Raw genomic sequence first — 26482 nt, 5'->3', positions numbered from 1 at the left:
CCGTTCCCGGTTATAATTCACTCAGCAGGAAATCACCTTGAGTTAAAGTGGCGATGGTTTGGGAAACACATCAACACGGGCAGCTGCTCCCTCCTTGCAGCTGCAGCCTGGAGTATCTGTGCTGCCCAGACAGGCCTGTCTGCTGGCCCAGGGCTGGCTCGCGTCTCTGCCGGTTCCCCTGGTTTCCAGCATGGCCACCATCTCTCCTTTCCCTCCCTCACTCCCCAGGGAGAGGGGGCTGTGTGGTTGGGAAGAAGTCAGTGCTGATTGGGAGCTTCAGTCCCCTGAGCACAGATTTTTGTCGGGTCCATGGCCCCCTCTTGTGCCGGAGGCAGCATCTCACAGCCAGGGGGCCCCTACATGTCTGTTAAATGGAACTGCTTGAGAGGGGACCCTTGGTAGCACAGATGGGTCACTCAGGGGGTCTGGTCCCCAGCAGGCTTCTGTTCAGAGCGTTAGAACAGAATATACTGGAGGCTGCAGGCTTCCTAGGAGGGGAGTTCAGGAAAGGAGGTCCCTGAGCTGCTATGAGGGGTGGGGGCTGTGGAGGGCAGGCTTCTCTGACCTGGACTGAAGAGGTGGCTTTGATACTGATGGTGCAGTAGAAGTGAACTCCCTCTTCCCTTTGTCGTGTGAAATCTTTGGCGAAGCTCACCAGTGCTCCAGCGTGAGCAGTGGAAAGTTCTGCGGCAAGTGCTGAGCTTACCTATAAGGTCAACAGATGAGCCACACAGTACCGTCTCCTCTCACTTTCATTTTTGTTTAATTGAAGTAAAATTCCCATAGCAAAATTGACCTTTTTTTAATATACAGAAATAGAAATATTCAATTTGGGAGGCGCCCAGTTGGTTAAGAGCCCAACTTCGGCTCAGGTCATGATCTTGCGGTTCATGAGTTCAAGCCCCACGCCGAGTTCTGTGCTGACAGCTCAGAGGCTGGAACCTGCTTTGGATTCTGTGTGTCTCCCTCTCTCTGCCCTTCCCCTGCTTGCACTGTATCTCTCTCTCTCAAAAATAAACATTTTTTAAAAATCTTAATGTTAAAAAAAAGAAATATTCCATTTTTTTCCTCATCATAGTCAAAACTGAAGGAAATCTTTTATATGAAACTCCAGGAAAATCACTGCTAGATGCTTTTTTTACCCCAAATTTTTATTTAAGTTCTAGTTAACATTTAGTGTAATATTGGCTGCAGGACTAGAATTTAGTGATTCATCACTTACATGTAATACCCAGTACTCAACTAAAGTGCCCTCCTTAATACCCATCACCCGTTTAGCTTATTCCATGCCCCCAAATTAACCATCTTATTATTGTTTGATTTTTATGTTTATTGTTGAGAGAGCACACACTGAGCAGGGGGAGGGGGAGAAAGCTGGAGAAAGGGAATCCCAAGCAGGCTCTTTGCTGTCAGCTCAGAGCCCAGTGGGAGCTGGAACCCGCCAACCTTGAAATCATGACCTGAGCCAAGAGGCAGAAGCTGAACCGACTGAACCACTCAGGCACCCCCCCAAATTATTTCAAGTGAACATTTCGGTGGCATTCAAAACAACCACCACCTCCATCCGGTTCCAAACATCTTGGTCACCCCAAAGGAAAACCTATCCGAATTAGGGGCACCTGGGTGGCTCCGTCGGTTAAGCGCCCGACTTTGCTCAGGTCATGATCTCGCGGTTGGTGGGTTCGAGCCCCGCGTTGGGCTCTGTGCTGACAGCTCAGAGCCTGGAGCCAGTTTCGGATTCTGTGTCTCCCTCTCCCTCTGCCCCTCCCCTCCTCACGCTGTCTCTCTCTCTCAGAAACTTTAAAAAAAAATATATATATATATATACACACAGCCATTGCTCAAACGTGTTTATCGTCTGTGTGTCCTCTCTGCCACCCTCAGGCCCTGCGACACGGGCAAGAGCTCAGCGGAACCTTCCCCTCAGGAGGACCCGCAGCTGACCAAGCCTGAGATGTTTGAGAACCCGCTTTATGGGTCTGTGAGTTCTTTCCCAAAGCTGCTTCCCAGGAAAGAGCAGGAATCGCCCAAAATGGGGAGGAAGGAGCCTCCGCCCTGCCCGGACCCAGGAATCTTGTCGCCCAGCATCCTGCTCCCCAAACCCCAGGAGGCAGAGGGCACCAAGGGGACAGGCAAGCCGCCGCCCGCGCCCTTCCTCAGCCCCACGCCCCGGCTCCGCTCCTTCACCTGCTCGTCCTCCGCCGCCGAGGGCCGGCCGGCGGGCGGGGACAAGAGCCAGGCCAAGGCCAAGGCCGCCTCCAGCGCCCAAGTCCCGGTGCCGGCCAAGAGGCCCATCAAGCCGTCCAGGTCCGAACTGAGCCAGCCGACTCCGACCCCGCCCGCGCCGCCCCTGCGGCCGCCCCTCCCGATCAAGAGCCCCGCCGTCCTGCACCTGCAACACTCCAAGGGCCGCGACTACCGCGAGAACGCCGAGCTGCCCCACCACGCCAAGCACCGGCCCGACGACGCGCCGCTGGGCAGGGCGGCCATGCAGGTGCGCGGAGGCCGCGCTGTGCGGGGGGCGGGGCCGGGCCCGAGAGGCGTGCTCGGGGGCGCGCGTGCGCATGCGTGTGAGAAGACAGCCAGCCCCCGGTCCAGATCTCAGGATTTGAACCCGGACCTGTCTGGCCCTGGAGTCCCTGCTCCTACACTAAAAGGGCCAAATAAGGCGCTGGGGACAAACCCTCCGAGCCCTGCTGTGCCTGGCCTTCGGGAACTCAGACTCACAAACACAAAGACCCCTGATCGTTTACATCTCGCTACCGCCATCATTAGTATTAGAGCTTACGTGTTTCCCAGTACTCGGGACACTTCAGACGCACTGTCCCCTTCCTTCCTTCCTATAAAATAGATTTCTCTTTGCACAAAACTCATAGTGGTTACGAACTGCCTCTGGAGGCAGGCTGTCTTGGGTTTGAATCCCAGCTCTCCCACTTCCTAGCTCTGTGCCCTGAGCCTCAATTTACTCATCTGTAAAAAAGGGGCTATTAATGGAATCTGCCCCAGAGGCCTAGAGGGAGGATTGCATTTCATTATATATTATGACTATGTTATAATTTACATATTAACTATATATTATACATTGCATATTCCATATATGCTCATAACAACGTGTGCATATATGTTAGAATACAATTACGTAGAACAGCAGGTTGGCTCTTTCTAGCGCCGTGTCAAAGGAAGCCTGAGCTAGCCCACCGCGTGTAAGGACGTGGGCACCTTTCATGAGATCTGGCCTGGTGGAGATGTAGGCACTGACAGTCTTCTGTTCTTGTCCCACAGTAACGCCCCTGGCAAGCTGCCAGCGAGACAGCAGCCCAGAGGAACAGCGTGAAGCCACTCGGACCGTCTCTCAGGACCCGCTGTTGGCTCCTCCTACCTAGCTTCCTGTGCAGGGCTTACTATTTTTCAGGAGAGGGCCTAACTTCTGTGTGGCCGTGGAGCGCTCTGGCTGTGAAACCTGGCACCAGATGCTAAGGTTGGAAGGGAAAGCGTACTTGGGCCCCCAGCTTGATCTTGGTACTTGGGATCCCTGAGCCTTGTTCCGGCCATCATTTCAAAGAAAGGAACTAAAAGCGCTGATTTGCAGGTGGAGATATGCAATAATAATAATAATAATATTCATAATAATAATGGCTGCATGTATGGAGCACTCACCACATGCCAGGTACTGTGCTAAGTACTTTACAAACGTAAGTTGTGCCTTCTTCAGCTGACCAAAACCACATCCCAGACCCCTGGTTCAAAACAGTGTGTTCTGAGAGGTTTGGACAAAGCATTAAAAATTAAGGCCAGTGCCTTCCTGGAGCGAGACGGGCTTGGCCTTTAGGGAGCTGAAGAGTGAGCTGTTAATTTAGGGTACAACAAACCTGGCCTTGTCTAGATTCAGTGATGCCAACTGCTTTAGCTACAGCCCTGGGGGGCGGGAGAGTCCCGCAAAGCTGGTGCAGAGAGAAGAGATCTCAGCTCAGTGCTTCAGTCGGAAGGGGAAGGAAAGTCAGTTCCTACTCCCCGGGGGGGCGGGGGGACATCCAGCTTCAGCCCGTGCTGGAGATGGCCAGGCCTTCCTCAAGGGGGACAGCCATCGCCAGGCCGTGGGTTGAGCCAGTCTCCCCAACATTTATCTCGCTGTGCTAATAGGGAAGTCTCTGCCAAAGTCCCCAAAGCTGGGCTCTCCTGCCTGACTGCCAGGGAGGGTGAGCCTCTCCGTTCCAGCTCTCAGAATAGTGTAGCCGTCTCTTTCCGAGCTCCGTGGCCTTGGGCTCTGCTTCCTTCGTTACTGGGAGGGTAGGTTGGTGATGTCTTTTCCTGTGTTGCTTTTTTGACATTCAGAATTAGTGTAGGAAACCAAATCCAGAAGCGTGAGTACAGGAGAATTGGGTACGCACCCCACGTCCCTGTGTGTGTCAGTCTGTGTGACCAATAAATTGTGCCTTTCTCACTCACATCTCATCTGTGTGGCATTTTTTCCTGACACTCAGCCCCAGGCATGCTTCCAGGCTGCTGGGGCCGCAGAGCAGCAGGTAGGGGAGGAGTGGATGTTGAGGTTCATGGTGGGGAGGGGCACGCATTACCCTGACACGGGGGACTTTGTAGAACCGGTTTGAAGTTGGGCAGAGACCAGGAGCAGCAGTAGATGTTACACGGCTTTGCGGATTCCAGACTCCGTGCTGCCGGCCAGCTTCCGCCAATGACCTTCCCCTCTACACGCACACACCACCGCCTGCTGTCCTGGAGCTGCCAGGGCCTCCTGGCTTTTGTAAGTGTCCCTGGCTGAGCTCCGGAGACTGTGAACACATGTAAACAGTCCCCAGGCTGTGGGCCTCCCCTTCCCTGCATTCAGGGAGGGCCAGTGTGGGTGCACATGGCCCCACTTCCAGGCTGCTCCGGCCCCGGCTGCTGTCCCCACCGCCTCAGGCTACTCAGCCTCTGCTCGGGTCCATAGACCCCAGGCCTCGAGCTGGAAGGAGTGGTGTTCTTGGCAGCCGCGGAGCAAACCGGATGCACGGGAAAGCCGACCGCAACTGCATCTCTTCCCTGCACTCAGATGGGACCCCCTCGACCTGCAAGCTCACTTCCTGCTCCTCACGCACAAACACCCTAGTGTTTGTGTACTACTAGCCTTTGACTCAGTAGGCCAAGGGCCAAGGCGGAAGGGTGGCTGGAGACACCCAGGCATCCTTTAAGGCACCCCCGCAGCCATCACCCCACAGCTGAGGACCTGGGTGTGATAACCCTCGGCTCCCAGGGACCCACTGGCTGCCAGCATGGGTGGGCCCTCTGCCACCTGGAGCTGCCCACGGACAGGAAGAGCATAGAGCTGGAGCTCCCACCCCCACCCAGGATGGACGTCCAGGCCCTCCCCACCATTTCTGAGGCTTCCCAGGGGAAGTGAGTTGAAGACCAGCAGTGTGGGGTGTACCTTGGACTCCCCATCATCTTTGAGCTCTAGTGGCCTGTGCAAGTGCGATGCGCCTCGTGCGTTTCCCCCAAGTTCCGCCACGGGCCGCCTGAGCACCAACCGGGCTCTGACTGTCAGCTGGTGTGTAACAGAGCCCACTGCGATGTCTGGCACTGGAAACTGAAACGTAAGCCTTCACCCTTGTCCTCCCAGCCTCTCAGCCCTGCACACCCCCTCGGGGTCCCCGACCACCTTCTCCCTGGGCTCCGGCCTGCCACCACTCTTGGGGACCGCTCCAGCCAGAGTTCCCTGCCGCATCTGCTGTGCTCTCAAGCAGCCGACCACCATCCTGCGGCAGGATGACTCGAGGACCCAGAAATTCCCACTTCTTTATCCCTCGAGTAATTGACCTGTGTTTTGTTTCAGTTAATCTTCAGCAGGCTCCCTAACCGAGAAGACAGATTGATTAACACGCTTTCTTACAAGGGTACCTCCTACCCCCAAGGTGCATTCCATCGCCCTCTGCAATGGGAGAAGTTACTGCAGCCATTGTTTAAGAAGCAAATTTTTCCTTCCTTGCATGATTATACGAAAGCTGGTTCAAACGGCGGATTTTATGCTGATGGGAAAGTATCATAGTAATGGGTATTCTAATGGCAGTTCACACCCAGCATCGCCACCCCCGACACAGTCCTGGGGGCGCCGCTGCGGCTCCGTGCCATCCCCCACCTCCCCCTGCAGGGAGGGGGTCAGCCACACTGCTCCTCCTTGTTCCTGGGTTTCCGTTGTTTTTCCATGCCAGTTTTTTCCACCTCGATGGGAGGGAAGTTAGTGAGTCATTCAGAAAAGCTCTCTCCCACAGCTACCTTCCCTAACCCCAGCCTACAGGACCTCATCTTCGCTTGTCCTTAAAATAGCTCCTTTCTCTCTGCAAATTTCCATGGAGATCCAGCCATCTGAAGGCCTAGGAGCCTTCTGCAAGGCAACACATGGAAAGAGACCTTTATAATGCAAATGTCTGGTCTCACTCCCACAGACGCCCCCACCCACAGTCCAAGAGGGACATCTCCCACCCAAAAAGATCTCATTTTGGGAAATCTGCGCTGCTCCGGAACGACACTGGCAGGTTGCTTCCTGTTCTTTGCTGATTGAGACCCTTCTCTCAGGTCAGCGCAGACCCGTCCGCGCACTGGGCTCATCTGCGAGTGCTTACCTGCTAGGTGTGCGCAGCTCGTGGCCTTCCTTCCTTCCGCCAGCCACACAGGGGTTGATGCCATGTGCTGGGCCTTGGGGGTCAGCACGCTTCTTAAAGGGGACCTCAAAGGGGAGGGGTGGCATATCCTGGGGCTGTGAGGTCAGACAGAACGGAGTTTAAATGTCTTTCATTTCCTAAAAATAAAATCTCATGCTGGGCCTTAGCTTTTCTGAACCTCAGTCTCTTGTCTCTAAAATGGGGAGAAGGACACCTTCTGCATGGTGCGGTTGTGCAGATTCGTGAGCTCAGCTCTGCTGAGACCCGGGGCCCGCCCCAGGGTAGGTTTCACTGAACATTAACATTAGCCTCTCCCTCTTTCTGGGAGACCAGACAGTATGGGAGGCCTCTGGGGAGATCACCCCGGGGAAGCAGGCCGCGATCAGAGAGGTTGCTGAGTTGGGCTTCTTGAAACTGTAGGAAGGTCCTGGCAGCTGGTGGGTAAAGGCATCCAAGGTCTGGGCAAGAGAATGACTAGGCAAGCAAGGCAGGAAACCATGGGGCAGGTGGGGGTAGGAAAGCCTTGAGAATAGGGGGCTGGCTGTGGCCATCGGGGCTAGATGAAGTCAAGGAAGGGCTAGTTGAGGCTCGGGGTCTAGTTGGATTGCTTGGGCTACGCAGAGCAGAGCTGCTCAGACCGCCTAAGCCAGCGGGAGGAAGCCACGAAGAAGTCTTTGTGCAGGCACCCAGCCACCCTCAGAGGGCAGTGCTGGCCGCCCTCCTTTCCGTCTGGGACATGGTGGCAGTCCTAGCGGCCACGTAGCCTGTTCTGAATGGCCCCATCCTATGTAAGACTCTGCTGCAGCCCTTCTGCTTCTCTCCCATTTGGCTTCTCCCTCCTTCCCTAACCAAGTAAATGAGTCACAGCCCTGCTTCATCCTGCAGACACGGGGAGCGCAGGGACCCAAGCAGACGGTGACATGCTGCTCGTGTGTTAAGGAAGGTCAAGAACAGAGTAGGGCAAGTGAGGCTCCTGGGAGTAAAAGGTAAGGGGCATTCACTCAGGTGTCCACCTGGACGCGCACCCCCTGAATGTAGCGCCTGTTTTGCCTCTGCCTGGCCCCAGCTGGCGGAGCAGGGGAGGCGGGGCGGGGAGGGGGTGGGGGTGGCAGAGGGTACATGAGCACTGCCCGTGGATGCCAGGAGGGTGACAGTCGGCCGTGCTCCAAACTGCAGCCCCAGCAGGGGCTCTGGGGAGGAGAGGGAAGGGGTGGAGAGGCAGGCAGGAGAGGCCGTCCTTGGAATTCCGCGGAGGCATGTTATAGTGCATGGGGTGGCCACAGAATTTTCACGTCGAATTTTGAGCATATTGCCAGAAATGGGTTTATAAAACAGCTTTCGGGATGGGCAGTGGCTAAGAGCATAGACTCTGGAGCCAGAGTGCCTGAGTGTGCCCCCCGTGGGCCAGGCTCCATGCCAGGCTGGGAGGACCTCTGCAGAAGGAGGCAATACTCCCAGCTTCGAGAAGAGGCACGTTTGCAGGCTAACGGCTAGATTACCATGCGGTGAGAGGTGCTTGGACCACAGCCCCGTGCTCTGAATTTCCTTCAGGAGTTAGCTGTGGAAACACTTTGTGACTTAGCATTTAGAAAGGCCATTACCACGGTGGTGAGGATCCTGGGCTCGGGTCAGACCGCTAGTCCCACTGCTGCCCCACCGCATGACCTTGACTGAGCACTTCACCCGGCATAGCCTCATTTCCCTGACCTGATGAAAGAGGAGAATGGTGTCCTGCACTCAGGAGTCCTTGTGAGGACCCAGAGACCCAAGCCTGATGCATTACCGCGGCTATGCGGGAACCCTCCACAAACTCTGCTGTAGCTGATGTGACGTGGGCCACACCCAAGACACCCAGGACAGGAGAGCTAGTGGCCTGTGCCACCACTCCAGCGCCCGGTGCCAGCGAGGCTCCGTCCACACCAGCCCGCTCACCCTTTCCCCTGCCCTTCCCAATCCTCCTCGGCCCTCGATGGCCTAGACAGAGCAGACCTGACACGAACGAGCCCCTGTTTGCGGACTACCTCCTATGGAACCAACCCAACTTGAACTAAAAATGAAGATGGCGGGGGGGGGGGTGCGCCTGGGGGGCTCAGTCACTTAAGCATCCGACTCTTGGTTTCAGCTCAGGTCATGATCAACTTGGTTTCAACTCAGGTTCGTGAGTTCGAGCCCCGGATCGGGCTCTGTGCTGTCGGTGCGGAGCCTGCTTGGGATTCGGTGTCTCCCTCTCTCTCTGCCTCTCCCCTATTCATTCTGTCTCTGACTCTCTCTCAAAAATAAATAAACTTTAACAAAAATTTTTTAAAATAAAGATAAGGGCTGCTCACCATAGAGCAGTTTCTCAGCCTCGGCACTGCTGACATTTGGGGTCGAATGTTTGTTTTGGGGCCGTCCTGTGCATTGTAGGCTGTTGGGCAGCACCCTGGCCTCTGCCCACTAGATGCCAGTCACCCCGTCCCCTCCCCAACGTTGCTAAATGTCCCGTGGGTGACGAGGAAGGGCGAAATCATCCCGGAAGTGACTAACTTTCATACCACACTTCCCCTGAGGCAGAGTTATTCCTTTTGAAGAAGATAAGGACACGGATTCTAACACTTTAGCAACAACAGCCAAAAGCAGGAAACCCGGAAGGAGGCTCTCCCCCCAAATCTGCAGAACTGTCACCAGGCCAGTTAGGTTCCTCCGGTCTCAAGGGACAAAGATGTGGGGGTCACCTCAGGGGATGGGATCTGGCGCCAAGGTGTCTGGGAAGTGAGGAAGTTTCACCCTCTGAGCCCAGAGTGAGCCCTGGGGCCCCAGCCTTGAGAAGCCGTCAGAGGCGGCCACCATAGGCCCCACTCCGCTGCTTCTTGTCTCTGCTTGGCCCACAGCCCCAGCCCTCGCTCTGTATGCCCTGCATTTAACACTTCTGGGGAGCTCAATTTGGGGTCAGCTAATCTCCACCTGTCTTCTTCGCTTGGGTTCCCCAGAAACTTCTTTGTGACAAAGTAGGCAATTAAGACTGAGAAGGGAAGGAAGCCAATCAAGGCTGCTCTAGGAGCAGGCAGCCCCGTGGCCAGCTGGGGCTGATTCTGGGAGCTCCACACCTGCCTGATCCCACCCCGAGGAGAGAGCCGGGTGCCTCCACGCCAGTTCCCAGGAGCCGCGGTGAAGAGCTGCCTCTGGGGGGGTGTTGACCCCTCAGCCCGTCTGGCCTGTGCAGCGCAGACAACTCCAGGGGCAGAGAGAGGGCCCCGAGTGGGGCCCCGACGTACCTGCTCAACCAGCCCGTGAGGTAAGCGCCACCGGGCAAGGTGCCGGAACCCAGGCAGCCCGGCGCCCGCTGAGCTCCCCTGTTTCTACTCTGTGCTTTTGGGCTGACATTCCTGGGTGCTCAGAGAGGCACGTCTGAAGAGATGCTTAGTGTACGTATGTCCCGAATAATATAATGAGAGGCTGGATATACAGACAGTGGTCAGACCATATATAGAAATAGAGCTCTGACCCACAAGCAGCCAGGAACCCAAGCCATCATCGGCCCACGGGAGCAGCCTGCCGTCTCTTGTGACAGTCCAGCCAGCAAACCAAAAGCCTCTCTAACAGCTGGCCCCAAATGGCCAGGACTTGATTAATAACAGATGGCTTCCCTAATGTTTGTCCCTGCTTCCAAGTTAGGACCCACCAGAGAGCCCAATATATTATCTCGCCACGAGTCACATAGACCCTCGCTTCTAGTTAGCCCATCTCCAGCTTCCCCAGGGCCCCAGGTTCCCATCCATGCAAACCAGCAGACTCCCCATTTCCCCTAGAAGCTCTCCCACTCCTCTGCCGGCCTTCAAGGCTCTGCTACGATGCAGGGACTGTGGCTGTCCCCCTTGCTCTAGAAAACTCTGCATAGATGGCCTTGGTTTTTCTCATTTGATCTGTCTTCACTTATTTCTGGAGTAAGTCTGTCTCAAATAATTTATTCTAAAAATGTATGGGTTGGGGCACCTGGGTGGCTTAGTCGGTTAAGCGTCCGACTTTCGCTTAGGTCATGATCTCGCGGTTCGTGGGTTCGAGCCCCGCGTCGGGCCCTGTGCTGACTGCCAGCTCAGAGCCTGGAGCCTGTTTCAGTCTGTGACTCCCTCTCTCTCTGACCCTCCCCTGCTCACGCTGTCTCTCTCTCTCTCTCCTAGAAATAAATAAAACATTTAAAAAAATTAAAAAATAAATAAAAAATTTAAAAAAATGTATGGGTTTTTTTTTGTTAGAGAGAGAGAGGGCATGCAAGTTGGGGAGAGAGAGAGCCTGTGCACACATGAGCAGGGGAGGGACAGAGAGAGGGGTGGAGGGAGAGGCTCCCAAGCAGGCCCCATGCTGTCAGCGTGCACAGCCCAATATGGGGCTCAATCCTGTAAACCATGAGACCGTTACCTGAGCCAAAGTCAAGAGCCAGACGCTCAACCAACTGAGCCACCCAGATGCCCCTGGGGTAGAATTGTTAAACATCAGATGAAACTTTAGAGAAGTAAATATCCCCCGTCAAAGCTCTATTTCACTCGTAAGTTAGCTGTGTTACTTTGGTCAAGTTATTCCCCACCTCAGGAGGGACAGAATTTGCAGTGAGCTTAGCCACACCACCTGCCTCAAACACTAACAAACCAAAACAGTTCTCCTCCCCAGAGGAACAAAACAGGATTCTGAGAATCCGCAATTTATCATTCACAATGTCCAGCACCCTCTCCAGGATGGATTTATGTAAAAAGAATCTGCAATATGTGACCTATCTCAAAAGAAATATAATCAATCCTAGTCCATGTATTAGAAGTATTGAAGGGGTACCTAGGTGGCTGAGCATGGAGCCTGCTTAAGATTCTTTCTCTCTTTGGGGCGCCTGGGTGGCTTAGTCGGCTAAGCGTCCGACTTTCGCTTAGGTCATGATCTCGCGGTTCGTGGGTTCGAGCCCCGCATTGGGCTCTGTGCTGACTGCCAGCTCAGAGCCTGGAGCCTGTTTCAGAGTCTGTCACTCCCTCTCTCTGACCCTTCCCTGCTCACGCTGTCTCTCTCTCTCTCCTGGAAATAAATAAAACATTTAAAAAAAAAAAAGATTCTTTCTCTCTTTGGGGCGCCTGGGTGGCTCATTCGGTTAAGCGGCCAACTTCAGCTCAGGTCATGATCTCACAGTTTGTGGGTTCGAGGCCTGTGTTGGGCCCTGTGCTGACAGCTAGCTCAGAGCCTGGAGCCTGCTTCAGATTCTGTGTCTCACTCTCTCTCTGACCCTCCTCTGCTCACGCTATCTCTCTCTCAGAAATAAATAAAAACATTTTTTAAAAATGTTAAAAAAAAGATTCTTTCTTTATCTCTCTCTCTCCCTCCCTCTGCCTCTCTCCCCCACTCACTCTCTCCCTGAAAAAAAAAAAATTTAGCAAAGATGTTAAAAAGCTATGAAACTACACCCAAGGGCCTTAAGAAAAATACTCCTGAGAGGTGTCTGGGGGACTCAGTCGGTCAAGCATCTGACTCTGGCTCAGGTCATGATCTCCCTATTCCCGAGTTCAAGCCCCATGTCGGCTCTGTGCTGACCGCTCAAAGCCTGGAGCCTGCTTCAGATTCTGTGTCTCCTCTCACTGCCCCTTCCCCACTCGTGCGTGCTCTCTCTCTCAAAAATAGACATTAAAAAATAATAAACAAATAAATAAATAAAGTCTCAGCAGGAAATTAGGCATTAAAGAAAAAGTCAACCCGGAACTCTACGTGTTGTGAGAAGATCCTTCAAGAATTAAGGTGAAATAAGAGCACCCGGGTGGATCAGTCAGTTAAGTGTCTGACTCTTGGTTTCAGTTCAGGTCATGATCTCACAGTTTCATGGGTTCAAGCCCCAAGTTAGGCTCTGTGCTGGCTGTGCAGAGCCTGCTTGGGATTCTCTGTCTCCCTCTCTCTCTCTGCCCCTCCTCTGCATATGCTGTCTCTGTCTCTCAAAATAAATAAACTTTTAAAAAAAGAATTAAGGTGAAATAAAGACATTTTCAGATAACAGAAAACTTTGCTCTCAGATCTACCACCAAAAAAAGCCTCAAAGAATTTCTTCAGGCTGATGGGTTATAATAATAGGTAGAAACTCAGATCTCCAAGAAGGAATGAAAAGCCCCGGAAGTGATAAATAATGTGGATAAATAGAAGAGACCCTTCTTCTCTTTTAATTTCTTTAAAATATGACTGTGTGGCACAATAATTACAAGGATTTGGTTGTAATGGTTGTAATGAGTGTAGAGAACGTACTTATGACCACGTGTCATAAAGAAGAGAAGAGGGTGGGCAAAGAAGCCATATGCTTGCAAATTTTAGACATTGTACTTGACATGGGACAATATTAATTCTAAGTAGACCGTGAGGGGCTAACGATATGTATTTGCAGGTCTAGAGTCACCACCAAAGAAGGGGGTTCTTGGGGAAATTTTTCCAGGGCTCTCTGCTCCCATCTCTGTATTCCTTCCATACATCTGGCCTTCTGACCCTTTTCTGTCCCATGCTGAACGCTGTCCTGATTTCTTTGTTCTACAAAATAGCACTGATGAGGGGCACCTGGGTGGCTTAGTCGGTTAAGCATCCAACTTTCGCTTAGGTCACGATCTCGCAGTTCGTGGGTTCGAGCCCCGTGTCGGGCTCTGTGCTGACTGCCAGCTCAGAGCCTGGAGCCTGTTTCAGTCTGTGACTCCCTCTCTCTCTGACCCTCCCCTGCTCACGCTGTCTCTCTCTCTCTCTCTCTCCTAGAAATAAATAAAACATTAAAAAAAATAGTTTTCAAAATAGCACTGATGAAAGCCCACGTGTAAGACAGACTTCAGTGAAAATGTAGGGCAATGGATGATTGTTCCATCACAGAACATTCTGGCCAACCACTTACAAATAACTATTAGACGTGTTTGTTCTTTTTATTTTTAAGTTCATTTATTTATTTTGAGAGAGAGAGACAGAGAACGAGGAAGGGCAGAGAGAGAGAGAAAGGGAATCCTAAGCAGCCTCCACTCTGTCAGCATGGAGCCTGATGCAGGGCTCGATCCCACGAACATGAGATCATGACCTGAGCCGAAATCAAGAGTTGGACACTTAACCAACTGAGCCACCCAGGCGGCCCTAGACATGTTTGTTCTTAAAAGTCTTCAGTTACCTGGCTACCATCAATTTTTCCCTGATCCACTTTCTCTGGGACCCCCTGTCCACCACACTCGACCTCCACCATCTTCTCACTTTGTGCTCTTGGCCAACATGGTTCTGCCTCTCGTGCGAAGCCCTTTCCATGCGTTGGGGGTCAGCACCTCATAATAGCCATGAGCCTCCCAGATGTTCTGCTACAAAAATGTAATTTTCTCTCTAAAAAATGCCAGTACTAGCTTTTAAACCCATTTTCCCTCCTTCCTGTGTAGAGATCACACCGTTGCACTGTCTCCCGGCTCCCTTCTTTAGTAAACTGAGCAGATGAGCTCCAACGCAAACCTGCGTCATCCACTCGGCCAGGTCCGGAGCCAAACAAGTGCCTTAGAAGCATCAAAGCCCACCCTGAATGGCTATTGTTACAGAAGTATACCCTCTGGGATCCCACTCCCCATCTGGCTTATTTGCTCATCCAAAATATAAATTTACAAAGCACCGCCTACAGGTTGGGCACCCAGTGCTTGTCATGATGTTACATATACGACTCTCCCTAAGTAGGGTTTTTCAGAAGGCTCCTTAGAAGATTAAAAATAAATTCTAGTATCTGCTATTTCTCTGTACCATCTCCTTGTTACTGACAAACACAGGGCCACCTGAACACCAGCTTAAAACGCCCAAGTCTAACTGTAAAAACTTTGTGCCAGCCATCTACTGCCACGTAACAAACCTCCCCAAAACCCAGTGGCTTTAAACAACAACACTCATTTTGCGCACAAATCTGCAGTTTGGGCAGGGCTTGTTGAGGCAGCTGGTCTCAGCTCCCATCACCATTACTGGGTGAGCTTGAAGGCCGGGGGTTGGAACCGTTGAAGGCTCAATCGTCCACATGCCTGGTGGTTGATGCTGACTGTCAGCTCGGACCTCAGGGGTGTGGGGACACCTATGGCCCAGGCTCTGAAGTTCCTAAGAATCTCTGTGCTGTGTTCCATTTGGAGTGAGCCCACATTCCAGGAGAGAACTAGATGCCACCTTCTGATGGGGGAAGAACTCACATACATGTTTTTTTGTTTGTTTTTATTTAAAAAAATTTGTTAACCCTTATTTATTTTTGAGAGAGAGAGAGATAAAGTGCAAGCAGAGGAGGAACAGAGAGAGAGGGAGACACAGAATCTGAAGCAGGCTCCAGGCTCCAAGCTGTCAGCACAGAGCCTGACACAGAGCTCGAACCCACAAACTGTGAGATCGTGACCTGAGCTGAAGTCCAACGCTCAACTGACTGAGCCACCCAGATGTCCCTTGTTTTTGTTTTGAGAGAGAGAGTGTATAAGCAGTAGAGGGAGAGAATCTTTATTTATTTTGCAAGAGAGAGAGAGAACACGGCTGGGGTAGGGGCAGAGAAAGAGGGAGAGAGAACATCAAGCAGGCTCTGCTCCATCAGCACAGAGCCCAGTGTGGGGCTGGACCCCACGAACCGTGAGATCATGACCTGAGCTGAGATCAAGAGTTGGACGCTTAACCAACTGAGCCCCCCACATGACATGTTTAAAACCCCACAGCCTTGAAAAGAAATGTTGCTCATCACTGGGCTGCATAGTCCACAGGAAGCTTCTTACATCCTCCTTGCCTGTTCTCCCCACAGATCAGGGCATCCCACGGCTTCTCTCCTCCCTTCCCCTCCTCCCACCTGGACTGACGCCCAGTCCTCCTCACTCTGCTCTCTCAGTTCTGACTCCTGCAATTCCTCTTACACCAAGTTACGCTTAGACGCTCATGTTTTCTCTTTCGCCGTAATCCATCTCTGTCAATTTCCTCAATGGAACCAACAAACTCTTCCCCCCTCGGGAAGGGGGGAGGACTTAGCTTAGGTTGTCACCCTTTACTAGTTTTCATGCTGACCCTCGAACAGTACAGCTTTGAACTCTACGTGGATTTTATTTTTCTACAGTATATACTGCAAATGTATTTCGTCCTATGATTTTTAACATCATTTTCTCTCCCTCAGCTTACGTTATTGTGAGAAGACAGCAGGTAAGACATTTACAAAATAGGTGTTAATCGGTTGTTTATGTTATCGGTAAGGCTATTCATAGTTGAGTTTTAAGAGAGCCAAAAGTTAATCCGTGGGTTTTTGACTGCATGAGGGGGCTTCGTGCCCTCAACTTCTGCTTTCATTGTTCAAGGTCAGCTGTATATATTTGTGTGTGTGTGTGTGTGTGTGTATGTCTGTGTGTGCGCGCGTGAAAATGAATCCAAGAGTTCACACAGGAATTGTATTTGCAGTTAAGCCAGTAATTTGGATAGGCTAGACCTCTTTGTAAGCACAGAGCCGTGTATGTAAACAGATGCACCTGAATGTATAGGGAAATGGACACGCTCAAGGGATTCCTTCATGAAGACCCATTTACAGAGGCCCCAGCAGAGAGGAGAGAACTAGCAAAGGATATTGAGGCACCCAGGGACCAGCCACAGCAAGAAGACACTACCTCCCTTAGATCACTTGTTATCCAAGGCAGTGAGAGTTAGAGTCAGAAAGAGGGGTCCCTGCTAGAAGCTATGGCCATACAAGTAACCAGGAACAGCAGAGAAGGGCGTGGCTTAAAGGCACCTCTCCCTCCCTTTTCTCCTTTTTTTAATTATTTTTTTAACATATATATTTTTTATTTCTAGGAGAGAGAGAGAGAGACAGCGTGAGCAGAGGAGGGTCAGAGAGAGAGGGAGATACAGACTCTGAAATAGGCTCCAGGCTCTGAGCTGGCAGTCAGCACAGAGCCCGACGCGGGGCTGGAACCCACGAACCACGAGATCACGACCTAAGCGAAAGTTGGACGCTTAACTGACTGAGCCACCCAGGCGCCCCTCTCTTTTTTTAAAGTTTTGTTTATTTATTTTGAGAGAGCATGCACGCTCAAGAGAGAGAGAGCAGGAGAGAGAGAGGAAGAGTGAGAGAATCCCAAGCAGGCTCCACGCCATCAGCGCAAAGCTTGATGCAGGGCTTGATCTCAGGAACCACACGGTCATGACCTGAGCTGAAATCAACAGATGCTTAACTGACTAAGCCACCCAGGTGTCCCTCTTCTCTTTTATCCCACACTGGTTCTTCCATTGCCCAAACCGAGCAGAAGCCAGAGGGCAAGGGAGCTCGGGTGGCGACAGTGTCAATAGGCGTCAGCCTCAGATAGGGCGCACACCGAGAAGGGCAGAGAATGGAGGAGGTGAGTGCGCCCCCGCGGCAAAATCGGCAGCAAAATCAGTTACAGAAACGGGTAAGATCATCTTTTGCCAGCAACTCTTCCAAACTCTACATACATTGGGAGTAAAAGATGGGGGGGGGCACACGTTTAAACAATGAAGAAACATAGTGACAGTAATTGGCATGACAGCCGCTCTTAATTACATGAGCTAATGGAGTGGGATTCCTGGCATGACTGACTCCAAAGTAATTTATATTTGGCTTGGAAAGCAGAATGGTTTTTATAACAGATTTTTCTAATTATGTTTTGCTTATGTTCATACGAGGATTTGATTCCTCAAGTAAATACCACCTGATCACAAAGCAGGCTGGCTCAAAAGCACACTGAGCCCCAGGTGGAAGACAGGCTGGGGTTTCACAGTTTGCTTGAAACGCCGCAAAAGTAAAGGGCAGGTTTTGCTTTGCTTTCCTGGGAGCTGCTCTCTCCAGCCGGTGTGCAGAAGCATGAAAGGCAGCTACTGTGTCTCCTGCTTCTTATGGATCCCCCCAAAATAATAACACTCAAACTTTGCTGTGGGTGAGGATCGCCTGCCTGACCTGCAAGAATGCATGTTTCCTGGTCCACCAGAGCGCAAGCTTCCCTTGGTCTGGATGGAGCCTAGGAATCTGAATTTCAATGGGGAACCACTGTTCAAAGGGCTGCACATATTTATGCACGAAGGAAGCAAAGTGGTGTAATAAAGGTGGGTGGCATGGTTTGGGGTTAGAGCTGGGTTCAAATCCCAACTTTGCCATTGATTAGTTGAGGCCAGTTTCCTTCTCCCTCATTTGCGAGAAGGGTAATGAATATACATGAGTCAATATACATACACGTAAATGTACATATGCTTGGAAGTGATAAACGAAAAGTGAAAGTCATGATTAATACATCGTGGTGCTCCCTGTTTGTACCCAGAAGCTTCCTTATTGAGCCTTTCTCAAGATAATTGGGTTCTAGGAGTCCTACCTTACAAGACCCATGAGGACGGCACCCATAAGGTGTGCCTGGTCTGATGCCCAGCGCTGTGTCCTTGAACTCAACGGGCATCATTGAGATAGCATATTTCATCATTTCAGAGTTGTTGAGGCTCACTCTTCCCTTGTTTCACTCAGGAAATTATTATTCATCCTGCAGCAGATGGACAACAGGTTTTTACCCATTCTCTCTTGCCGTTGGCATTATACCATCCAACAATATGGTGTTAACAAAAAATATTAAAACTAGCCATCTTAGATTTTTGGTTCTGGTTCATAATGTAACATAATGAAAGGGAAAATCTTTCTCACAGTCCCAGTGGTGCAGAAACATTTAGAAGTGATTCTAAATATAGATTCCCAGATGACAGAGGGGTTGTTTTATGTCATTCTGTGACTTCTTTTTCACAGCATGTTCTATGTGCTGGCATAAAAGATTTAAATGAAGTCAGAATGCTAAATTTAAGTGAACCTTTGCTTTCGTTCATTGCAAAATACAGCTCGTTGCCATTTAATTGGCTGTGCATCTTGGCATCAGACCCGTAAGCGCCAAAACAAAGTCAGACCTCACAATGCAACCATCTTGATTGTGCCTGGATTCTAACTACCACTGTGGGTCTTTTCTAATCTTTTATGTAACTGACCTTTAGCAAACACATGCAAAAAGAGTTTCCAATTGTTTCTCTTCAATCACCCTAATGGGACATGAGTATGTGATAATGTATGACTTGAGGAATAGTTTACATAATCTAATTACTAATCCTTGATGATATTTGATAAGCTCCAAGTTATTTTTGGCCAATAAATAGCCTATGAATACCACTTACTACAGGGAATACATTTATACAGTAAGCTGTTCCAACCAAGCTGTTCGAAACGTTTACTTATAATTTAGGTACAACATCTACAGTAACCTGTTAGTGACTATAAGATCTGAAGTAGCTCCACCAGAACTATTCTTCTCACACTTAGGGGTGCATAAAAAAATCACTTGAGGAGCCTGCTTCAAAATGCAGGTTCTTGGGCCACCCATGGAGAATCTGATTCTGTAGGGCCATGGCCAGGTGAAACCAGGAACATGCATTCTAATCAACTTCCCCGGTGATGCCGATGTAGCTGGGTGGCTGATGTTGCTAGTCCATTTTTCCTGGAGGACCTGTCCCTTCCCTCCCCCGTGGGCAGATTCTTAAATCTGGCATCCTGTGAACACTGGGCTGGAGGCAGGTGTGTGTCTAGGATTAAGGAACATTCTTTGACTCTTGAACTTCTCCTGGTCTGACCACAGGGTCAATTTATGAACCTCCAGTGGGCTGCCTATCTCAAGAATTGCTCAGAGAGGTTCTAATACTAGGTGCCTTTAAGGCCAAATAAAAATACACCACCATATGCGTTCTTTGCTTGCTCCTCACAACTCAGTAGGGTGAGTCTTCTCCATATTTTATAGAGAAGGAAACTGAGGTTCAGGGAGGTCGGAGCACTTGGCAAAGCTCATAGAAGGAAGGTGGAGAAACAAGTCTCCAAACTGTGTCTTCAGTCTTCAAACGCATGCTTTCCAACTCCTTGTCGAGAGTTCGGTTGTATTGCTAGGGTATGTGGGGGTGGGTTAAGCATTTTACATAAGAAATAAACTAATTACCTCTCGGAATTAATTTTCTATGCAAGAGGAGATTATTCTGCATTCACAGAAGAGCAGCTACACAGGAAATGATTAAAATTCTAAGAAAACTTTCCTTCAGTCTCTACCTTCAGACCTTTGGCAATGCTTCCATCTTTTGGTTAGGAGTGAAAAGAGAAAAGCAAGTTGAGTCCTGGTTGCCTCCATTTTCAAACCCTCTACCAACGGCCTGAGGTACCCTGGCTTGGCTCCCTTGGGCCAGGTCAAGTTGCCACTGGAATTGCTTCCCTGGGGAGGGGGGAGGGGGGCAGAAGAATAATCCTCACAAACCTACCTCTAGAATTTCCTTTTGGCTTTTGCAGTTTGGATGATTCTCTAGTTTTAACGGTCTGCTCAGACTGCCATGACTAAACACCATACCGTTCAGTTTCCGGTGAGAGCCCACTTCCTGGTCCCCAGACGGCAGTTTTCTTGATATCTGCGCATGCATGGCAGAGAGAGTGAAGGAGATCTCTCTCCCCTTCCTCTTTTCATAGGGCCAACAGTCTTATTGGATTAGGGCCCCATACTTATAACCTCATTTAACTTTGTCTCCTGAAAGCCCTGTGTCCAATTATAGTCACACTAGGTGGTTAGGGATTCAACACATGAATTTTGAGGATGACACAATTCAGCTGATAGGAGATGGAGTCAGTAATTTTCCAGGAAAGCAACTTTGGAAAGATGCAAGTGAGAAGCTTTTCCTAACTGAAGATAGAAAGTCCTGGGGTGCCTCGGTGGCTCAGTCAGTTGAGCATCTGACTTTGGCTCAGGTCATGATCTCACCACTTGTGGGTTCAAGCTCTGCATCGGGCTCTGTGCTGAGAGCTCAGAGCCTGGAGCCTGCTTCGGATTCTGTGTCTCCCCCTTTCTCTGTCCCTCCCATGCTCATGCTCTGTCTCTGTTTCTCAATAATAAATAAATGTTAAAAACAAAACAAAACACAAAAGTCTTATCTGAGAAGGTACCCTTCCAACCCTTTCGTGGAGAAAGGGATGGTGTAACAGGAAGTCAACGTGTGGGGTTACCCGACCTTAGAGCACAAGAAAATTCAGGGCTCTGAATCTGGTTCCACAGTGTCTCAGGCAGAGTTGTATGCAAATGTGTACATATCTGTACATTTCCCAGAGAGGTTTGCTTTAACCTCAGTGGCTTCCCTGATGGTTTGGGGACACATCAGGCAAGCTCTGGCCTTAGAGCTGCCTTAGGCTGGGTTCCCTAGAAGCAGAGCCCAAGACTGGGTTTCTCGTGCAGGGGATTTATGGAGAAAATGCTCTCAGTCCAAGCATCAGGGGAGGCATTGAGGGCAGTAGGATAGGTCAGAGAAAGAAGCTGGCAGAACTGTAGTTTTAGAAGAAGTTGAGCCTAAGCCTCTTCCCTGGGGAACTTGGGAAGGAACGTACATCACACTGTAGAGATCATCCTTTGCAGAGGTTAGGGCACTGGGCGCCTAAACCCCCTCCTATCAGTCAGTCATTGGCCACCTCCCAGGCATCTCTAGGAAGAGAGGCCAGCCTATGGCCATCCTTGAGAGAAGGGGACAGGTGTGAAGCTTTAGCGACCAACAGCCCCTACAACAGGGTGCCGGGTACACAGGCATTCAACCGCACCTGCTACAGAGCCTGTTCTAGCTGAGCCTTCTGCCCGAATGCTCTCCCACTTGATAACCTCCTGGCTAACTCCCTCTCCTCCTTTAGGTCTTTGCTAAAATCTAACCTTCTCAGGGCACCTGGATGACTCAATTTGTTAAGCATCCAACTTCGGCTCAGGTCATGATCTTGTGGTCTGCAGGTTCAAGTCCCGTGTTGGGCTCTGTGCTGACAGCTCAGAGCCTGCTTCAGATTCTGTCTGCCCCTCTCCTGCTTGTGGTGTTCTGTCTTATTTAATTAGTGTTTAATTAAATAAACATTAAAATTTTTAAAAAATAAAATAAAATCTAACCTCAATAAGGTCCATCCTGGCCACCTTATTGACGTGCAAACTACACCCCTACCCCCCACCATCACCTTTCTTCTGCTCAACTTTTTCTTTTTGCCCATAGCTCCCATTGCCCACATGTGTATGGGCAAAATAATTTGTTTCTTTAACATGCCCAGGGTTTATTTTTGGCTTGTCGCTCCCCATTAAAATGGAGACTCCTTAAGGATAGAGGTGCTGGTCTAGCCTTGGCACCTAGAATAGTGCCTGGCCACATATTAGGCATTTAATAAATGCTTGCTGAATCTATTAATTAAGTCTTAAAGGGGTCCTGACCCAAAGAAAGGAGGCTGTCAAGAGCCTAAAGAAACAGGGGCGCCTGGGTGGCTTAGTCGGTTAAGCGTCCGACTTTCGCTTGGGTCATGATCTCGCGGTTCGTGGGTTCAAGCCCCGCATCGGGCTCTGTGCTGACTGCCAGCTCTGAGCCTGGAGCCTGTTTCAGTCTGTGACTCCCTCTCTCTCTGACCCTCCCCTGCTCACGCTGTCTCTCTCTCTCTCCTAGAAATAAATAAAACATTAAAAAAAAAAAAAAAGAGCCTAAAGAAACAGATGGTATGCAAGGGCTCTAGCCAATCCATTAGGCATGTTGGGCCTAGACCCTAGGTACCCTTTCACCCCCTGGGGCATGCAGGAGGGGTACCACGGCCTCCAGGAATACCTGGATGATATCATTCTCGGCTCCAAATGAATGTAAAGCCACCATTACAATGTGCTCTGGGCCCTACCCAATACAGTTGCCACACTGGAGGACTTCAGCTTCTACTTGTCCTTCTGAAATCACTTGGTTTTAACTCTGCCTCAGAAGTTGCAACTTGGGGAGCGCCTGGCTGGCTTAATGTCTGACTTCGGCTCAGGTCATGATCTCGCGGATCATGAGTTCGAGCCCCACATTGGCTCTGTATAGTCAGTGCAGAGCCTGCTTCAGATCCTCTGTCTCCATCTCTCTGCCCCTCCACCTTTCTCTCTCTCTTTCTCCCTTTCTCTCTCTCTCTCTCAAAAATAAATAAACATTAAAAAAAAAAAAAGAAATTGCAACTTGGGAAAACTGTGGTCCTGATGATAATACCTTCCTTGCAGAACTTCTCATTCGAAGATACAACAATGCCTCAGGAAATGAGGAATTTTCACACCTTCTTGGGAAGATTCTTGGTAAAGTTAAGCAACCAGGTCGATAGCCACGTTCTATCTGCCTGATTAAAAAAAAAAAAAAAAAAAAAGCTATCTTGGGAGCGTCTGGATGGCTCAGTCAGTTAAGTATCCGACTTCAGCTCAGGTCATGAGCTCATGGTTCATGGGTTTGAGCCCTGTGTCGGGCTCTGTGCTGACAACTAGCTCAGAGCCTGGAGACTGTTTCAGATTCTGTATCTCCCTCTCTCTCTGACTCCCCCACCCCCACCCCGCTCATGTTGTCTCTCTCTCTCTCTCTCTCAGAAATAAATAGAAATATTTAAAAAAAATTTTTTTAAAGCTATCTTGGACAAATCCTGAAAACCATATTTTTTTAAAAAGTCAAATCTTTCCAGCCTTCCGCCCCGCAAATAACACATAGGTAATTGTTTGCCCCTAACCTGGCCAAAAGGGGCAAAGAGTTTAGACAGATATTTCCCAAAGAGAATGGATGATGAATAGAGGAATTGATGAGAAAATGTTCAATGTTAAGAAAGGAATGCAAAGTAAAACAACAGTCAGATGCGATTATCATCTATCAAACTAGAGAAAAAAAAATTTTTTTTCTATAGTGCTACCCAAACTGGTGAAGATGTGGTCACATCGAACATTCTGCAGCACGGGTGGAAGGTTCAGTGGTGAAGGCTGATGGAAAGTGCGTGGCCAGCTGTTTTTAGAGACTTTGCTATCTTCATAATCTTTGACCTACTAGAGTCAGAACCTTGCTGGGACCCTGTCCTACCAAAATAACCTGAAATTCGGTTGGTTTGGGGGGGAGGGAGGTCTTCTGAAACAGCCATTTGGGCTTCTAGCAGGACTAAAATGGCAGGAAGAGAGAGGGAGAGAAGCAGATTACTTGGGTGAGCGTGCAATAGAGTCCCTAAAAGATTTCTTTGGCCTCATTTTCTATCACAAGGACAATTTTCTTTTCTCCTCTCCCTTTCCCTTTCCTTTTCCCCTTTCCCTTTCCTTTTTCCTTCCCTTTCCTTCCCTTCTCTTTTCTTTTCTTAAATATTCTATTAAGAAATTGTACTTCTGGGAGCTTGCGGGTGGCACAGTTGGTTAAGGGTCTGACTCGATTTCAGCTCAGGTCATGATCTCATGGTCTGGGGTAGAGCCCTGTGTGGGCTCTGCGCTGGGTATGAAGCCTGCTTAAGAGTCTCGCCCACCATCCTTGTGCGCGTGCTCTCTCTCTCTCTCTCTCTCTCTCTCAAGAAAAAAAAAAGAAAGAAATTGTACTTCTGGTGACAAATGTGTTTTCAGGTCTCTAAGACGTTTTATAAGTCCTCAGATAATTATGTGACAAAACGGTCATTGTTCTGTCAGAACCATTCTATTTACTCTATTTACACAGGCTGAAATACCATGTGTACACATTTTCTTCATATAACTTGACTTTGCCCCTGAGTCAGATCATGGATCTGATCCAGCATCAAAATACGTAAACCATTCCACCTGAGATGCAAACCCTAGCCATAGCAGAGACGGGCTTCAGAAAACACTGTGTGTGAGTGTGGCAGTTAGAGTGAGTGAGTGTGTGTATGCGTGTGTGCACAGGACAACTTTTGTCATGTTTACTCTGTGGTCCAACAAATACAATACAGGCATTTAGTCTCATAATTGGAATTGTTGATTTTATGTACTTTTGACAGCTGAATCATGTTTCCCATAGTTCTGGAAACTTCCCTCTGTGCATGGCTCTTCTTAACCGGGATCCATGTTAATAACTATTTTTTTTCAAAATTCAAAAATTCAAAATTCTCCCAAAAAATTTTTAAAAATTCTCTGAAGTCTCTGGATATTCTTTCTCTTCAAACTTCACTCACTAAAAATCAACCAAAATTAGTTTTTTTCTGTCTCCACTGGAATAGACTCATCAACAATGGATAGTTTATTTTTCAAGGAAAACATGCACTAATTAAAAAAGATAGCTTTAGGAGCACCTGGGTGGCTCATCTGACTTTGGCTCAGGTCATGATCTCATGGTCTGTGGATTCAAGCCCCATGTCAGGCTCTGCGCTGACAGCTCAGAGCCTGGAGCTGCTTCAGATTCGTGTGTCTCCCTTTCTCTCTCTCTGCTCCTCCCCTGCTTATGGCTTGCTCTCTCTCTCTCAATAATAAATGAACTAAGAATTATTTTTAAAATTATTTATAAAAAAATAGTTTTAGCTCATGAAACAGGAGCTCACCCAAAATACAATTTAAGCTTTGGTTTTTAATTTTTAGCAGGAAAGCTGCTTACAAGGTTTCTGGCAACTTCTAGCTTTTGAAGGTGGTGCTTCTGTAGCAGACTTCCCCTATGACTCCCTAAAAATATCCATCCATTTTCATTTACTTTGGAAAAATTAATCGAAATGCCCTGTTTAGTCACCAGAAGGTAAAGCAAATCCCTGTCCGTCGATCTTACAGATGCTGTGAAATCGCCACAAATGGGAATACGGACTGCTGGGGGGAGGGGCGGGGAAGGTTCCACTCACTTGGCCTTGTGTGAGAGGTCACCCTGGGGTGTGGCCAGGAGGACAGGTACCCCTCCCCCCCCCACTGCGGCCTGAGGGCCCCTGACCTCCTCAGTCATGAATCAGGGTCTGAGAAAGGGCACAGAGAGGCCCCTCTCCCTCTGCCAGGAGTTGTTCCCACGCCATCTGGGATGAGGAATCGCTCTGGAAGCTTCTTCTAGGTTGCGCAGTGGGTCCTCTCCTCAGGTCCTGGCAAAGGCAAGCAGGGCAGGGTGGGTGTTTGCTTCTTTCCGTCTCTGTGTGGAATTATGTCTATGGGGGTTTCCTGCCCTAAAGTTCCTTTCTTTATTAATTTTTTTAATGTTTTTTATTTATTTCTGGGAGAGAGAGAGAGAGAGACAGCATGAATGGGGAGGGTCAGAGAGAGAGGGAGACACAGAATCTGAAACAGGCTCCAGGCTCTGAGCTGGCAGTCAGCACAGAGCCTGATGCAGGGCTTGAACCCATGAACCATGTGATCATGACCTAAGCCAAAGTCGGACGCTTAACCGCCTGAGCCACCCAGGTGCCACCCCTGCCCTAAAGTTCTTAACTTCCCTTTTAGTCAAGGCTCTTTGCTTACAAGGAAGAGAAACTAGCTGCCGATGGAGAGCTGATGCAGAGCAGGCACTGGGAACATGGCTGTCCGGCAGCGGGCTGCCCCACCTGGGCCCTGCTTTTTCCGGACACTTCCTTTGCCCACCTCTTCCTTGCTCCTGTCCACAGACGGCTCTTCTGCCCATTCCTCATCTCCCTGGCTTTGCTTTGTCTTGGCCTGGCCGCTCCAGACCCCTGAGGCCCAGCTCCCTGCACTTGGACCCCTGGAAGAGGAATTTGGCCCAGCTTGGGTCAAACGTCCATTGCTGGTCAAAGAGCCAAAGGTCCAATCACGTGGTAGAACCTTAGTCACCAGAGCCATGATGTTGTCAGAGGGAAAAGACAAATGGACTTGGGGTGAGACAGGACCCTGGCCGCCCCCCCCCCCCCACTGTCTTCAGCAGGACTAGTAGCTTCTTCCCTCCCCAGTCTCCTGGTGTTTGGATTCCATCACCACCTCCTCTGGTTCCGGGAGCAGCACGTGACAAAGAGGACTTGATGTGAGAAATTTATTGAGGGACATACCTATGGGGGAAGACGGGAGGGTCACAGGACCAGGCTGGTCCTCTCAGGCCACAATAACAAGATACCATAGACTAGAGGGCTTCAATTATAGGCATTT

The 26482-nt window shown here is 49.9% G+C and overlaps 1 protein-coding gene and 1 long non-coding RNA gene across 2 annotated transcripts in view; one reads left to right on the top strand and one right to left on the bottom strand.

Moving 5' to 3' along the window:
* Positions 1-4445, top strand: part of INPP5D (inositol polyphosphate-5-phosphatase D) — a 122110-nt gene extending 117665 nt beyond the window's left edge. Inside the window, exons 26-27 of the mRNA XM_039234551.1 lie at positions 1885-2494; positions 3283-4445. Of these exons, the coding sequence (XP_039090482.1) occupies positions 1885-2494; positions 3283-3285 (613 nt within the window). The 3' untranslated portion in view covers positions 3286-4445. The remainder of the gene's footprint in view (positions 1-1884; positions 2495-3282) is intronic.
* A 1552-nt stretch (positions 4446-5997) lies between these two features.
* LOC120233383 lies at positions 5998-20012 on the bottom strand. The gene is made up of 4 exons (XR_005528799.1): positions 19920-20012; positions 17963-18124; positions 6615-6748; positions 5998-6213 (listed from the first exon to the last, which is right to left on the bottom strand). It is a non-coding gene; the product is annotated as an uncharacterized LOC120233383 (long non-coding RNA).
* Between the last annotated feature and the right edge of the window lie 6470 nt (positions 20013-26482).

This window comes from Hyaena hyaena, unplaced genomic scaffold, assembly GCF_003009895.1.
Source record: "Hyaena hyaena isolate Hyena2069 unplaced genomic scaffold, ASM300989v1 scaffold_86, whole genome shotgun sequence".
Classification (NCBI taxonomy): Eukaryota; Metazoa; Chordata; class Mammalia; order Carnivora; family Hyaenidae; genus Hyaena; species Hyaena hyaena.
This window is presented reverse-complemented; position numbering and strand designations above follow the sequence as displayed.